Consider the following 16813-nt stretch of genomic DNA (forward strand, 5'->3'; position numbering starts at 1 on the left):
ACTTGATTGTTGGATTTCACATCCATTATGGTGACATCTACTATAAGGCAAAAATAATTCAATTCACAAACTGTACATTACTGCTTTTAAAAATTTGGAACAGACCTCCACAGACACACTCTCACATTACCCCTGGAAAGACAGAATTTGTGATCCAGCTCTTACATTTGAGCACATTACATTGGGCAAATGTAGTAATGTGACACGGCAATGGATGTGCATGTTAAAAGAAAACAAAAAAAATCCAGTCATGAATTTTAACATTTCCTATGGAACAAATGAAGCAGTTTATTAAACCAATCAGGAAGTTGTTGACAAAACATGAAAATTGAAAAAGTCCCAATCAGAACTATATTTCTTTAGCAAGTCACCTCACAGATTTTCAATAGGATTTAGGTCTGGGTTCTGTCTGGTCCATTTCTAAACACTCTTGTCAGTTCATCATTCTTTGTTGTGACTGCTCAGTTCAGCCTGAGTCCTCTTGTTGGCCTCCATCATGAGCTGGCAGGCCTTCTTATGTTTTGGCCAGTGTTTCACCTGACATTCTCTAAAAATAGCATCCAAGAGATGAACAATCATTTGACAGTGGTGACATCAAAAGACAACTATCAATTTATGTCGATGGCCTTACCTGTGACAGTACCACTCCCCTTGGCATCGAGAGCATCTCTTCGCGGCGTCCTTCCCACAACAGCCACACTTTGGCTTCTCTGGAAGTAAACTCTCCATCACGTCCAAATTGTACGTCTGAGCCAACCTGGTCCAAGACAACCATTATTCATGCCCATGCAAAGGAAAGCCCTTACGTTCCTTCATTTCCTTTAAGTCTTTTTTTTTACCTCTGTGCCTGCAACCTCAGGTCCTTTTCAGAGGCATTGAATGTTTGTTTGACTTGATACTTGGCGATGGCCTTCCACTTACTGGAATTCTCACTCATGATGTGGTTCCACATTTCAGGGATCTACACGTGAAGAGAAGCAGAAGGTGAATACAAAGTTTCATTGAGAACGAAGTGGAGTTAATCATTGTTAATATATTGCATTTTTTCTTTGTGAAAATCATTAATTGATACCCTCAAAAAAAGTTTTTAATTGCCCATAAGATGCCTTTAGATAACAGCAAAGGACTACTTTACCTAAATGAAATTTCCTCAGCTCACATCAAATCCTTTGCATTAAGATGCCAGTAGATGGCGGGAAAACCACTTTGGAGAGACAGAATCTTGGTATACAGTACTGTACTCCAAATTGTACCACTCCAAACGTACCTGCTCTAAAACGAGCTCCTTCTTTGGAGGTTCGGGGTCTGTAACTGCCAGATGAGCCAGGACGCGCTGGAGCTCGGCCAAGTTGGGCAGCTGGTCAATTAACACCTCAGTCAGGAAACTGCGCAGCTGTGAAACATAAAGAGGACGCACGCTAGTGTAAAGCCGCTATCATCACCACGAACACTACATCTAACACTAGATAGAATTAGGAAGTCGATGGTGCTAGAAAAAAACGCTCATCTGTTTGTGTCATTAACAGGAAGTGGATGAAGGTACGTATAATAGGAGGAAGCTCCTTGGTCAAAACAGTTTCGAGAAAGCAAACAAGTAAGAAAAATGCTGCCATAGTCACTACATAAACAGGTGCAGCTTAATAAATATGAATATTGTGTAAAATATCTCAGTAGTGTGATTCAATAAGTGAAACATATTTTGTATAGATCCCATATACAGAGAGAATTATTTCACGACTTTTTAAAAATGATTGTAATAATCATTGCCTACAGCGAACAAAAATCCCAAATTCACATCATAAGGGCAAAAGGTTTTCACCCTTAAATAGAAATTGGTTAACTGAAATATGCCATAAATGCATTCCTGGCAGGATGTTTGGAAGGTTGCGGACAGTATCAAAATCTCCAAACGTATACTCAGATAAAGGTTTTGACAAAAATATTCTAATGACAGAAAAAGGTGCTAAGCCGACAAAGTACAAATAAATTACAATAAACCAGGATAAAATGAGAAAAAAAAAAGCGCTAGCAAAAGGCAAGGAGAATATAAACAGAAATAGCTTGTCTCAAAAGGACAAGAGGACTCAAAACATGTATGGTACAAACCATGAATAAAGTAAGAACCAAAACACGATTTATTTGAACCAATACAAAAATATGGCAAAAAAAACTATGGAGTAAAATCATGAAAGTCGTGACATAATCATGACGCAAGCCAGGTGCACTGTTGGCATGAAATGCCCAACGCTCAAGCTGGAACTCAGACACAAAAAAACAGATCAAGACAATTCCAGCTCTCCCATAAAATCCGATTAATTTTGTAACATGCTTTAATGAAAAAAATGGCCCTCTACAGTATTGTACGTTATCAAATCATACAGTAATATCAGAATGAAATAGAATTAAATAGGTTATGCATCATGATTTCATGCTTTAATTTATCGAGCAGCTCCGGGTGTGCTCGCCTCAGCTACAGAGGGGCAGTGGAATGTAAACATACGCAAATAACTGATGAAGACAGTGACGACTGTTGAATAAACTGTAGTAGTAAGTAGTTTTTTTTGCAGAGTATATAGATTATATTGTCGGTCAATGGGTTTTGCTTCACCATTTGTGCTCAACTATCCATATCTTCAAGAGGAAAAATAAAATCTTCTGATCAATGGCTCACATCTGGAAAAACCTGCATGTCAGGTTACCAGTAAGGGGAGGTACCACTGTATAACTTTCTCCTCCAAAAGCAGGAGGACTTGAGTGACACATGCATGGGTGGCCATTATAGAAGCTCATGAAGGCATAATTCATATAGAATACGTCACCTTTAGAAGCTGACTCTTGTTGAAACTGTTGAAGTCATATTTTCGTTGGCAGTCTTCTTTAAGGAGCAGATTGTACAGCGAAATCCAGACCTGCCCATCCAATTTGGTCATCTTCAGGCGGTCTTCCTCTGGTATCCTCTGCCATTTGCCATTGATGTACTTCTCCGTGTCGCCTGCATGGGGTGTCGATAGTGAGCGAGAGTATGGATGGATAGACTGAAAGAGGAAAGCAAAGCACACAAGCGGCGTGATGACGCTTACCTGCTGTGCAGCGGCTCCACGGGCAGCACTCGATCAGGCGCACCAGTAAACAAGGCACGTTATGCGTGCAGAGCATTCGGTTAATGGCACTGATACTGTAAACGGAAAATGACACAGGCCTTATTACAAAAGATTGAAAGGTTTATGGGCTAGTAATGTTTTCTTAATATTATCAAGGTTATATTTTTATCTGTGTGGTTTGATGTTTGTGTGCACCCTCTTCGCAACAGTTTTTTTTTTTTTTGATTGGTATGGATTTATCTATAGGGCAGCAGAGTGCGCTAGTGGTTAGCACTTCTGCTTCATTGTTGAGAATTTTCGGGTTGGAATGTCAACTCTGGCCTTCCTGTGTGGAATTTGTGTCCTCTCCCCATGCTTGCAGTGGTTTCTTCTCACATCCCAAATACATGCACATTGGGTACATTGAGGACTCTAAATCAGGTTGTGCCCAAGTCTGGTGCCTTATCCAGCACCACAGCTCTAAATTGTCCCAGTATAGCAAATAAATTGGTAGTTTGTTATGAAAAGAAATGTAAAAAGTACAATACATCTTTATTCATAAAGCACTTTCACAACAGCTGTCACAAAGCGCTTTACAATAGACTTAATATAAAATAAACTATAACAGAATAAAAAAATATTATTGATCCAATTACTGAATTATTCAATTTTCAGTAGATTATGCTTAAAAATTAGTAACTTCCTCCTCATATGAAGTTATTGATGAACAAATTTGCTCCTCAAAGAAAAAAAAGTTTGCGCCATCTGATCTGATCTTTATTTAAAAATGTGCATTGGTGTAACAAAATGTTGACCAATAAGCTCTTTGATGGACAGCAACGGTACTGTACAGTACCTGTCAGTATGGTCAGTGATGTACCGCAGCACTGACAAAGCCTTCAAGGAAATGTCGAATTCCAGCTCAGCAGCTTGAATCTGCAACTCCTAATAAAGAAACAAAGAGACACGACAAGACACATCATCACCTTGATTTTCATCACTAGATGTGACCCCAACCAACACTCCTTTACCTCTTTAGAGGACAGAAGCGCCTCGCCGGCCACCTTGTGCGTGTTGCGAGTCACGTCGTCGTGGTTACCGGTGTTGGCGGCCACAAGGGTGAGCTTCCGGTGGCAGTAATCCACCAAGTCAAGAATAGAGTCGTCGCTAGCCTCGCATGAGTCCTACACAAAATGTCAAGTTGTTTATCAATAGCTACATGAATACAACTGTTATAAAAGCTCTACATAACCCTGTTCAAATGCAAGGTTTGTAAATGCGAGGTTAAAAAAAAAAGGCCCAATATAAATGTTAAGGCGACGAGAACATCATAATTTTATATGGGGTAAATCTGAGGAACTGTAAAAAAAATTGGACTTCATCTTAGTATTTTCACTTTTCATTGTTTTTTTTTTTTTCCTGACATGTGCTGGTGACCTCTTGGCTCGGTTAGCCTTGTGAGATCTTTATCTCAATGGGTTTTATTGGCCGGAACATGAGTTTGAATGAGAGTGGTTAATTCTAAACAAAGCCACATCCTATTGATAAGACGGTATGGAAACTTGTGCAACCACATTATCTGAGCTGTTTATTTTTAGGGCACCTTTTGAAGTTTTTTTTATTTGTCAATTGAGTCATACACGCTTTGTAGGTGACAAATACGTTTTGAAATAATTTGTCTTGGTCTCATTTCGAATATATATAAATGGTATTTGAAGTGTATATCTACGATGCTGCTGGGGGACAAGCGCTAAGGCACTGACCTTGTGAAACATGATGGTCTCCAGCAAGTTGATGATGGTGGCTTCATGGTGGATCTGGGAGGAAGACAGAAGATAAAAAAGATTTTTTCCATCCCTAAAGATATCACCATTTCTCAACGGATTAAGACTCAAGAGGGCCGCAGCTGCAGCTGTTGCGACATCATGGTAAAAAAAAAAAGTGATGTCATGGCATAATTAATGAACAGACTGTTACACATTCAGTCATGATGTAGAATTTGTGTCTTGAAGCAACTGAGGTAAACTAGAGGGTACAACTTAACTCATTTGCAGTCTAAAGAAAGCCAAAATGATGCATTCAGACACTCCCATACCAATAAAACGAACAATCGTTTGATTGATCATAAATTGAGAAACAATTTGATCATTAATTTTTTTCTCTCATAGTCGATCAAGTAAATGTTGTCAAACGTCCATCCATACTCAAAGCACTCAGAAGTGTACACCCCAATTGCTGTGATGACATCCTGATGCTCATCACAGCCTTGAAGGAGCCTACTGTATAGTTTGGTATCTGGGAATTGCTATTTTATGTTGGGGTGAATTATTCATCTCCATAAATGGGGTCCTCGGCCATCCAGACGTTTTCTACTTTGCATTTGAGCAGGAGCCTATCAGATGACTTTTGGCGAGAGAATTGCAAGTCTTCAAGCATGGCGAGAACATGCAAACAAGAGCTAAGCTAGGAACTCAGAACCTCTCAACTCTGTGGCAGATGCCCTAACCACTTCCCCACCGTGCTGCTCGGGCACCACAAGATTAAAAAAAAAAAAAAAAAGAAGCAAAACAAATGACCTCAAGCTTACTACAGTAAGTATCACAAGTCAGTCTCGTAGCCGGAATCATCAGTGCTATCTGCGGGTTGCTGTCAAGTATTGCACTCCATTTAGCTTCAAAATATTACTGACACCTTACATTGAGCATAGCTCATACTTAGAAAGTTATTATTGGAATTTTGAATTGAATTGAATTGAATACAACTTTATTGTCAAATGTGCTGTACAGCACAGATGGAATCACTTATGAGTCAGATTCATGATGAATTGCATGACTATGCACTCACCACCATGTAAAGAGGAAAAGTGTTCTTTGGCGTGAAGTCCTGCAGTTGGCATAAAATGGGGAATATTTTTTGCTTCCACACTTCAGTCAGGATCATCTCATGCACCAGAACTGAGATCTGCAAAGGACAAAAGACATTCCGGGATCGAAAACCCCCCCAATCATTTCATGTACCAGAACTGAGATCTGCAAAGGACAAAAGGCATTCCTGGATAGGAAAAAAAGAATCAACCTCTCTTCTCAGGTACTGTGGTGGCCTTGAAACACCATTTAAACTGTTCATTGACCACACCCTTTATCTCTATTATAAATCATCTTTTTGGAAATACCAGTATATGTGATACCAAACGCTTGTTCACAAGTCAAAGCAAAACAGGAAAAAATAAATGGTCGATTGATGGCTCGCATCTAAAAAAATAAATAAATAAATAAAATCACGTCGTCACCCCTATCAAGGCGCCATTAAATTTATTTTAAAAAAAGCACAATTTTATGTACAATTTTACATCACTTAAACAGGATCCACATTAGTAAAATACAATTAAATACTGTAAATTGATTGATATAGCCCAAGGGACTGAAGGCTATACGGTTGAGCTGCAGCCCTTCACAATTCACATTTGGTAAGGGAGGCGGGGTCCACATCTTTTCACACGCCCACTCACACCGAGGGATAATGTGAAGTCTTCAATGAACCTAACATTAAACAGAGATATGCTTCTCGACTGGATAAACTTGATGGGCATGGTGTTCATGGGCATAAAATTGGACAGCCTGTGGCACAAAGGACGACGCTCAACAACTATGTATCCATGATGGACAATCCACATCATCCAGTGCATTGCACCATCTCCAGGCACAACAGCAGCTTCGGTAGCATGCTGCTGTCAGTGAAGCCTCTAGTCTACACTGTCAGACTGAGGAAATCCTTCCTCCCCCTTTCTATATACAGATGTTTAATTCCACACTGCTTCAAACCAAACCGGCCAGCTTCATGACATGGATCCTTGAGACTTTTTTTTTTTTTTGTGCGTCCTTTCCCCCATTGTTCCCACTCCCTACCTACAGTACATGTATTTGTCGTGGTGCTCACAAACATGGCCCCTCGGACATTCGCAACAACATCTTCTCTTAGCATTTACGAAGAAAGACGAAACGAATAGTGATCGTTTGTGCATCACCTTTCCATGAGACACTAGCATCTCCTTGATGTACTCGTCCAGTGTGGCAGAAGCACTCAGTATTGCCTGCATGTTGAGCTTCTCAATGTGCTCATGTTGTCTGAACCACCTAGGAAGGGAGAATGTATTAAAAACTTTTTTTTTTTAATTAATCACTCACTTATTGTTTTGGAACCACTTTTAAGTGCACTTTGTTCCTAACCCAGTGGTTCTCAAAGTGATATCCCAGGGCACCCTAGAGACAGCAAGATGCAACTTGGGGGGTGCTAACCATTTAATGTAGTGATCAAATTGCTATGTTGGAAACTCTAACTGTGCTTTTGTGAACTAGCTTTGCTCTGTTTGCAGCCATGTTGTTAGTGTAAGAACTGCATGTACTGTAGGGGTTGACATACCATGAGACAAGCACATACAATTGCATGGGGCTGAGAGGCCACCAAATGTCTCCAAAAAACGAGCAAGAAAGTTGTTTTTCTTTTAAAGCGATTTTTTTAGTCTTCATTCATGCAGTTAAAAATTATTCAAATGCTCATTAATTGCCAGTCTATTACATTTTACTGCACATGATTTAAGTTGATTGAAATTTCACTGTGGGGAAAATTAAGTAGATATATCCCTGTGGAGAGCAGAAAAGAAGAATGACCGCTGAGGATGCAGTAGAGATGAAGTGAAGACACAATTTGTGCTTTTTGTTACGGAGACGAAAGTATAAAAGTGTTCAAAATATTAAACGGGGATTCATGTTCATGCCAATTATAGTAACAAGATCAGGATTCACTTATGATTGGATAACAATCCTCGTGCAGAATTTTAAGGATTTTATCTTGCTCAGGAAACGAACATTTTCTCACATTAACATTTTGTATTTGATGACAAACATTAATATGTAGTACGTTACAGGCCATCCTGGGTTTTCCTTGGACCTCCAAATGACTAATATGCTGTAGCCTTATATGCACGTGATAGTTATGTTCAATTGGCGTTAGGATGATGAGGGCATCATGTGAAAAATTGAGTACCCAAATTGAGAACCTCTGTAGTCTAGCCACTTTTATAGCTAGCACTAGCTTGTCATTTCGACTCGAATTTACCTCGTCGAGCCCACGTCTTTGAGAGAAAATATTTCCAAACTTTCTATGAACGCCTCCGCTTCCACTGGCAACAGCACCGAGCCCTCCATTTGGTGTTGTTGAAAACGTGTCGAGTGGAAAGTGAGTTTACGAGCGACTGCTGTCAGTCGTTAGTTTAAGTGTCGTTTTTTGGTCGTCATGGCAGCAGCGTACACCAACAGCTCAGTACCTCTGTGACGTCAATGAGAGGCGCCACATCATAAAGATGCGGAATTCCAGACCCACAATCCGATCGGGACCAATTCAAGAGCCGAATCAAAACTAAACTACTGACCTCGCGAAATGAATGAATGTGCTTTTCACCAAGGCATTAATTAACATTGCAGCTTGCATTGATAAAAGAGTGTCATCATACTGAGTGTTGATTTTGTTACCTTATTTTGCGCTTGTACTGATTAATGCATGTAAGCACGCCACGTTGTTCACATTCATCAAAAATCATGTCTACAAATGTTTTTACCCCAAAAAATGAAACCAGTCAATGTTTTTTGTTTTTTCCACTGAATTTTGAATCTTTTTTCTCCAGAAAACGACATTATTAATTTTTTTAAGCACATTTTCCCGAAAAAAATATTCGAACAGTTCTTAAATATATATCATAAAACAAAAATTTTGTGTATTTTACATCTTTTAAAACATCAAGTATTTTTTCTTTAAAACAATTTCTGCAAGATTGTTGTTGGACACGACAAATGTTTTTAAAATTTAGTTTGAGGTTCCTTCATATCTCAAAAACAAATCAAAACAATTTTTTTTAAACCACATTATGAGCTTCATCTAAAACAACAAAAACAATACATTGTGTTTTAGATTTTAAAAATTGGATACATGTGTGCATATATATATATATATATATAACGAAAAACAATACCAAAAACAATTTTTTTATCAAAAATACGGACACAAAAATATATGAGGGTGAATCAGAACCTCGCACCTTCCTTTCATATGTCAGGCAGATGTGCTAACCGCTACCGCTGCATGCCTCCTACACAAAGAATGAAAACAACAGTTTTAAAATATTTTATTGATCATAATTTCTTTTGTACAATTATCATTCATCTTAAGCAGGTGTTGATGAAAAGTGGCAATTAAAAAAATATGTTGGACCATTATTCTTTGACGACCAACACTCCTTTGCCGGAAAACATCTTTGGTTGGGCTACTCTTCATCTGTTAATCAAACAGTTCTCTTATTCAAAGATTGTTGTTGGACACGACAAATGTTTTTAAAATTTAGTTTGAGGTTCCTTCATATCTCAAAAACAAATCAAAACAATTTTTTTTAAACCACATTATGAGCTTCATCTAAAACAACAAAAACAATACATTGTGTTTTAGATTTTAAAAATTGGATACATGTGTGCATATATATATATATATATAACGAAAAACAATACCAAAAACAATTTTTTTATCAAAAATACGGACACAAAAATATATGAGGGTGAATCAGAACCTCGCACCTTCCTTTCATATGTCAGGCAGATGTGCTAACCGCTACCGCTGCATGCCTCCTACACAAAGAATGAAAACAACAGTTTTAAAATATTTTATTGATCATAATTTCTTTTGTACAATTATCATTCATCTTAAGCAGGTGTTGATGAAAAGTGGCAATTAAAAAAATATGTTGGACCATTATTCTTTGACGACCAACACTCCTTTGCCGGAAAACATCTTTGGTTGGGCTACTCTTCATCTGTTAATCAAACAGTTCTCTTATTCATGATGGCACATGCAGCATCACTTCCAGCACACAACAATGTTGGGATCATTTTCCAAACGCTCATCCAGCTCCTTGTAGCTGACACCTGCCAAGTGAAAAGAGCATCATGAGCACACCGTCTGGTTTTTCCCCCCTCAGCGAGTCACAATGTTAATACTTGCCAGTCTTGCAGCAGATCTCATCATAGCTGTGACAGCCCGTGTAGAAGCGAGGTGGCCGGCTCCGCTCGTCACGTGTCACCTTGACAGGGTATTTCTGCAGCCGTCGGATGAGAGACTTCATAAGGCCAAACTGAATCAGCCTCCTGAAAGGGTGAACACATGACAGAATTAAATCTCATCTGACCTCGTCTGTCATGCGACATCATGTTTTCTTTTCCCCCGTGAGCCACTGACCTCTCGTCAACTCTCTGCAGCTGCTGTGAGTAGCGGGAACAGAGGTCGCGGACGGTGGTTCCTGGACTCAGACCACAGTATAGCTGGAACACATCTCTCACACTCGGACGCTTCTGACCTAACGGTAATGACAATATCCAGTATAAATGAACATAAATACGGCACTCCTTTGTAAGAATTGCGGAGTGAATTCCGGTCAACCTGCGAATAACTATTCGTGAAATTAACTATTCACAAAAAAAAAAAAAAAAGTATTTTCTCAAAATCACCTTATTTGATGTACTGTATTTCTGCACTCCTTCTGTAATGAAGCTGACTCAACTAGCGTGCAGTATGCAGGGTTTGGACACGAGTGTTCAAGGCCTACTGTCTGCGACTAGTTTCGCTTGCGATTCAAAATTTGAATCACGGGTGAATGGTGTCGCAAAGCTGCAGATGTCACGAGCTTTCCCAATAAAAAGATGTTTCCGTTTATAATAGAGACTCAGTCAGCCGTCACAAAACTTTACCAATTATGTACGGTATATTACACACATCAATAATACTTAACCATATGATTTCACATGTACTTGCGGCTAAAAAGTGAAGTGCTGAGAGTGCAACTAAAATGCGTACAAGGCATCATAACAAAAATTACATTGTGGAGGAGAAGCAACATAGAGCTATTCGTCACCACGCCAAGTCATAACAACACAGTATAGACAGTATTTTCTTTTTTTTACAGCAAATGAATCAATGATCTTTCTGTTCACCGCTTTCGGCCATGACACTCAGGTGTGTGGTGAGCCTAAGATGCCACTCAAACACCCTGCACCTTCTCGGACGCCATCTTAAGAAGGCGAAGCTACTTGTGTGGTTGATGCCAAAGAAAACTATGTGATAAACTTCTCAAGATGATGCCGAGAAAGGTTTAGATCCCACCTGGCAGCGATGGAATGAAGAGCAGATGAGCTCGTAATCGCTAGCTGGCCAATGTCTGGTGCAGTAAGTACCCATCCAAAGATAAAGAGTCCTTTGTGATATTTGTACAGTATTTTAAAATAAATTTAAAAAAAACAAGCATATCTATGTATCACTGAGTCAAAAATGTCATGAAATGGCTCATGGGAAAGTAGTAATTGGTACAAAATACCTCGGTTGCAAAGCAGCAACACATACCCCAGCATCATCACACTTCAGGTGCATTTTTTTATGCCAGATAAACCATTTATTTTTAAGGGTAATGATGTAAGATTAGATTTCTGCTCTTGGTGTTCGTATGGATTGGTCCCTCATCCCTCTGAATAACAAGGGTTAAAGGTACTACACACTCTTGCAATCTTTGTAGCTTTTTTGTCTTGTTTACCTTGCTTAGTGACGTAGTTTAGACATTCCTCCTGGATGAGTTTATCATCGATCAGGCTCTGCACTTTGGGGGTGGTACAGTAAACATTGGAGTACTGAGAGTGGGCAAATAATAGCAAAAAAAAAAAAAAAAAAAAAAATTACGTAAAATCAACATGTTTTAATTTCTACATAAAATGAATTTCCAACACAAATGAATATGCAATTCTTTGTCATCATTTCATGAAAACTTTCCTCACCCCAAAACAACAAAAACACAGTACTACAGTATATGCAGTCATAGTATCATGCTCAGTGACGATTTCAATTTCCAAAGTACCTGGAATATGGACACTAGGGTCACGACATCATAATACCTGGGAAAAAAACGGGAAAATATATACATGTCAACTTGTGGCCGTCAGTGAAACAAATAAATAGAACAGTGATTACACCTTGGTACGCACAAAGGAATCAAGTTACTATGCTTGTTTCAAGCTGTTTATTGATACTCCTAGTCGAAGTTTACCTTTAAAATAAGCCCAACTCCCGAAAAAAAGAAACTGCAACATGTTTAGCAAAAATAAATAAATAGCTTCATCTTACAAAAGTTTGCCAGCTTGACCTTAACGCATGACGTGAAGTGCCATAGACAGGCTAACAGAATTACCATCAATGTCATGGTATAAATCTTTAAATAATTAATAACTGAAAACAAACGGTGCAGCAACATTTACAGAAAGATAATGTAGCAATAGTCACAGGTACACATTTTTTTCTACTCTGTGGGAAACTAGTTATACGGCTTCAGATGAGTTGCAAGTCTACTTTGCCTCTTTTCATGTCATTTCCAGCACGTACGATCTGCATTTTTGCACCACATTGCCCCCTGAAGGCCAAGACGCACAAATCTGATGATTGTGTCTGAAAACAGAAGCAGCACGTGCAGTATACCTTATGGGCTGGTGGAGTAAATCAATCATGTGGCAATTCCTCACATTTTTAAATATAATAAAACATTATCATGACATAGTTATGTGTGGAACTTATGCCATTTAAAATGAAACTGTGTTGTTGTTTTTTTAACAATATTTGACTTCAATCAACACGTTTCGACTTGAACTTGGACTTGCACTTGGACTCAGTGTGAAAAAAAAAGTGGTATTGGTGCATCCCCATTGAAAAATATAACATGATTTATTACAATGTCAATTCCATCACAGAGCTCTTCATTCATCCATCACTCCATTTAGCGAGGTGTACTTACAGCAAATTCTGCACAGCAATACGAACTATATTCAACTCCACGTCTGCTTCGGCAGAGATTTTTTGCACATGTCGAAAGCCATCAATGTAGGGCAGAATCTGTCGGCAGAATAAAGAAGACGAATGCATCATCCGGAACTGTCAGGCTGCCATGCCATCTTTAGAGCACCACATTGTCGGCGATGAGTGCGTGCACATCAAGCAGACAAAGGCAGGATTAGTGGGGACATGGGAATTTTTGTCAATTTTTTTATTATTTTTTTTTTTAATCCGACTTGACAGCCAGAGTGTGGGCCGGGTCTTTGCTATTCAGGCTAACATGGCAGCTTTAGAGCGCCTCATTGTTGGCCGTGAGTGCACGTATATCATAGAGAAAAGGCAAAAGAGCGAGGTAAAATAAATCATGTCTGACGTGACAGTCAGTGTGTGGACAAGGCCTTTGCGCTGGCAAGGTTGCCTCGTTGTTGTGTCGTGGAAAGCCCCACGGATACCTGGTGGGATATAACTCAGCCACTGAAGGTTTTATGTATGCAATATTTTCACTCTTTCTCTTTCTGTCAAGCATCGTCTTGCTATCAAATGATATTTCACATGGGATTGCAATGTAGGTGAGATCCAAGTGTGTACATTTTCAAATCAGCTGTGTTTCTACATGTGTGTAAAGAACCCTAGTGAGGTTCAAACACATTCCTGCGATGGAGCAGTTGACATTTTGACCCATATGGATTGTCTTTCTTTGTCAGACCACATTAGTGGCGCAGCTTCCTCTCGTTAGACAACTGTTGTTTTCCAGCTGACATGTGGATACACAAACATTGAGCTGCCTGTGAACTGTTGGACGATCCCCTTATCTGATCAGAGGCATTGTCCCAACATTTCTTAGTATTTATCTGACATAGCACGACATTAGACGCAACACTGGCGCACCTGCTGCGTGGTGAGATCCCACTGAGACTTAATAAAGTGGTCTTTGCTCTGAATGAAAACCGGGACGTCGTACTCCTGGACGACTGGGGGATCCTTCCGCAATGGGATCAGCTTTAAGTGGATGGTGTTGGATTCGTCTTTAAAAAAAAAAAGAAAAGAGAGATAAGGAGAAAAAAAAGCAGGCTGATGATCATAAATTTCCCCAAATGTTTTTCAGGAGCAAAATCCAGAAAGGTTAGTATGTTCAGTAACTAGGCTGCAACCATTCAGACTTCCAGAAGCTACTTGTACAAATAACTGAGACAATTTCAATTTTTCCGATCCAGATTTATCATTTGACATGATCAGATTTACACTGAAAACTTGGATTGGGATGGGATGATCAACAACTCATCATCATGCCTGGAATTAGAATTCGTGGAAATTATATTATGATGGTCAAAGATTGTGTGCTATCTTGCTCTTACAATACATACAGTATCATAAAACTGACATTGCTTTTGGGGGGGGGGGGGAGGTCAAAGCACATTTTCATTCGCAGAAACAATCAACAATGTCACTTCCGTGAACGAGGTACGATACTGAACCGTACCAATGGGTAAGGTGCAGGCTCCAGTAGCGTTGAGCTCTTCCAACAGGGTTGACATGATTGGCAGAAGTTTCTGTTTGCTCTCGTCAGTGGATATGAATCCACTCTCCAGCTGCAGCACAGCAAACACATACACTTGAGGAAGGGGAAAGACAATATTTTGTAAATGTTAGTATACAAAAAGTATGTGTCTTTGGAATGTGAAAGTCTCGGTGAGCGACCTAAAATGTTGCCAAATTGAAATTGTGCACAAATGCTTTCATTGTTTTAGGGGTGCTTCCCCCCCGAAAAAGGGAGGAAAACAAAACAAAAAAAAAAAAAACGCTATGGACTCCATTTCACAGTTATTGTGAAATGGTGTGGTAGGCAGGAACCAGTATCAGATTGTGACGCTATCAACAGCATAACAAAATTACTTTCTTCTCAGAAAACGATTACCTGGTAGTTATTGCTCCGCAAGTTTTGCTTATCCTTCTTCTACAAAGCCACGGTACATTTAAAAAAAAAAATCCCAAAAGAGATGACTTTGTCAACAAAGGGGAACGTTGTCAGGTTCGCTGACTGCTAGCACGAGCAATGGGAGAGGGAGGGGTCATGACATTTTTCCAGCACGGTTGAGTCAAAAAAAAAAAAAAAAAAAAACAAACAAAAAAAAAAAACCCCTCTTAGAACTAAATTTTAGCAGTTTAGAAACTGTGACTTTTTAAAAACACTGCACAATGGACCCCCGCTAATTCCAGCCAACCCACGAATAGCGAATGTCTGCTAATAACCGATACTCGCTGAAATGCAATGAGGGAAATGTTACTTATTTTAACCCAATAAGGGCGGCATGGTGGACGACTGGTTAGCATTTACTCCTCATAGTACAGAGGTCCAGGGTTAAATTCCGGGCCCCGGCCTTCCTGTGTGGAGTTTGCATGTTCGCCCCGTTGGTTTTTCTCCAGGTACTCCGGTTTCCTTCCACATTCCAAAAACAAGCATGGTAGCTTAATGGAACGCTCTAAATCAGGGGTGTCAAACTCATTTTTGTCGCGGGCCACATTGTAGTTACGGTTTGCCTTGGAGAGCCGCTATGAATTTTGGGAAACCATAGAAATGTTTAATCACCTCCACATATTACATACACAGCGCACAACAAATTGATGGAGAACTAGTTTTAAAATCAAAAGTTAAGAATGACTGCTATTGCGGATTACACATGACAATTTGAAATTTTAGTTCAGACTTCAGCAAGTATCATGGAACTTGACATGCTTAATTTGACTTTGCGGGCCACATAAAATGATGTGGCGGGCCAGATCTGGCCGCCCGAAGACGGCTCAGCGGTTCAGATCATGGATGGATCAATATTGGGCATGTTGCAGTGAGCAGCTAGATCCTTTCCTGAATTGCTGTAAATTCCATTTCTAGTTCTATGGTCATCATCCCTCTTTTTCTATCACAGGTACAAGCATTTTGTCAAAAGTAAAAGAAAAATGAAAGACAATTTAACAAAGTAAATCCTCACAAGATTCTCACATAAAGGTACACATGTTAATGGTTCACATTTTTTCCCAGAAAACTCCAAATTGCAAAAGGTATTAATTACACTGTACTGTAATATAAAGATATAAAATATTTTACCTCCAGTGTGGTGAGGTATCCAGACAGCTTCTTGACAATCGGTTCGAGGGCACACGTGTTGGTTTGTGCATCACAAACAAACCCCAAATTAAACAGGAGGGCGTTACGGCTGTACTTCTTATGCTCGATGCACACTGGACACCCGATTAACTTTTTGCCCATCGCAGTGCTACAGGGAGGCAAACAGGATGACAATGCATAACACTGTGACAGTAATGCTATGTGATAAAACAATTAGCTCCATACACTGTTATTAATTTGTTCTGCAACTCCTGTTTGGTAATAATATAAACCTGAACCGTGTCAAAGAGTTCCCGTGAAATGTACTCTTCCGGGACCTGAACATAAAACAAGGGTTATAATCAGACATCTTTATAGCATATTACTGTACATTTTTACTGTACACTTACAGTAGTATTGTATTTCATTCACCAAAAAATGTTCCACTCACCTGATATGTTATTTTGGGACCCAAAGTCGGGTGAAATTCGCTAAAGAATATGCACTCTATTCGAGAGTCCATGTCCATAACGCACTTGGAACTTGGTGTTTCTTACTTATACGAAAAAAAACCAAAACAAAAACATTTTTAAAAAAATATGCTCCAGACTTACTTAGCTGGTAGGCTAAGCTTGTTGTTTTGACACGAAAATTACAATAACACAATGAAAACCCATATCAGCACACGAACGACATAAAATGCATCATAACAAATGCGCCGTTG

General features: G+C 39.3%; 2 protein-coding genes across 3 annotated transcripts in view; both read right to left on the reverse strand.

The window, feature by feature from the left end:
- Window positions 1-251: 251 nt before the first annotated feature.
- zmynd10 (zinc finger, MYND-type containing 10) lies at window positions 252-8388 on the reverse strand. The gene is made up of 12 exons (XM_019861028.1): window positions 8196-8388; window positions 7105-7213; window positions 5925-6041; window positions 4844-4897; window positions 4112-4264; window positions 3937-4025; window positions 3081-3175; window positions 2820-2992; window positions 1268-1393; window positions 840-961; window positions 632-757; window positions 252-547 (listed from the first exon to the last, which is right to left on the reverse strand). Exons 1-12 carry the CDS (start codon window positions 8282-8284, stop codon window positions 442-444), a joined length of 1359 nt encoding a protein of 452 aa, XP_019716587.1. The 5' UTR covers window positions 8285-8388; the 3' UTR covers window positions 252-441.
- An 856-nt stretch (window positions 8389-9244) lies between these two features.
- nprl2 (NPR2 like, GATOR1 complex subunit) overlaps window positions 9245-16813 on the reverse strand; it is a 7788-nt gene continuing 219 nt past the window's right edge. Inside the window, exons 1-12 of one of the 2 annotated variants that reach the window (XM_019861107.1) lie at window positions 16541-16813; window positions 16336-16427; window positions 16090-16258; window positions 14467-14575; window positions 13875-14011; window positions 12949-13046; window positions 12022-12058; window positions 11704-11797; window positions 10359-10476; window positions 10125-10267; window positions 9937-10048; window positions 9245-9407 (exon numbers count right to left, since the gene is read on the reverse strand). The exon at window positions 16541-16813 is cut by the window's right edge and continues 219 nt beyond it. In XM_019861107.1, the coding sequence (XP_019716666.1) occupies window positions 9981-10048; window positions 10125-10267; window positions 10359-10476; window positions 11704-11797; window positions 12022-12058; window positions 12949-13046; window positions 13875-14011; window positions 14467-14575; window positions 16090-16258; window positions 16336-16427; window positions 16541-16618 (1143 nt within the window). In that variant the 5' untranslated portion in view covers window positions 16619-16813 and the 3' untranslated portion in view covers window positions 9245-9407; window positions 9937-9980. Of the gene's footprint in view, window positions 9408-9883; window positions 10049-10124; window positions 10268-10358; window positions 10477-11703; window positions 11798-12021; window positions 12059-12948; window positions 13047-13874; window positions 14012-14466; window positions 14576-16089; window positions 16259-16335; window positions 16428-16540 lie in introns of those variants that run through there. The other variant, XM_019861105.1, reaches the window with a different exon arrangement.

Source organism: Hippocampus comes, unplaced genomic scaffold (genome assembly GCF_001891065.2).
Source record: "Hippocampus comes isolate QL1 unplaced genomic scaffold, H_comes_QL1_v1.1 scaffold40, whole genome shotgun sequence".
NCBI classification, from domain to species: domain Eukaryota; kingdom Metazoa; phylum Chordata; class Actinopteri; order Syngnathiformes; family Syngnathidae; genus Hippocampus; species Hippocampus comes.

Coding starts and splice junctions, on each gene's coding strand:
- zmynd10 (XM_019861028.1), bottom strand. CDS start 8,284: ATGGAGGGCTCGGTGCTGTTGCCAGTGGAAGCGGAGGCGTTCATAGAA. Junction 4,265..4,843: donor AGACCATCATGTTTCACAAG/GTCAGTGCCTTA, acceptor CATTTTGTGTAG/GACTCATGCGAGGCTAGCGA. Junction 2,993..3,080: donor GTGGAGCCGCTGCACAGCAG/GTAAGCGTCATC, acceptor CACCCCATGCAG/GCGACACGGAGAAGTACATC.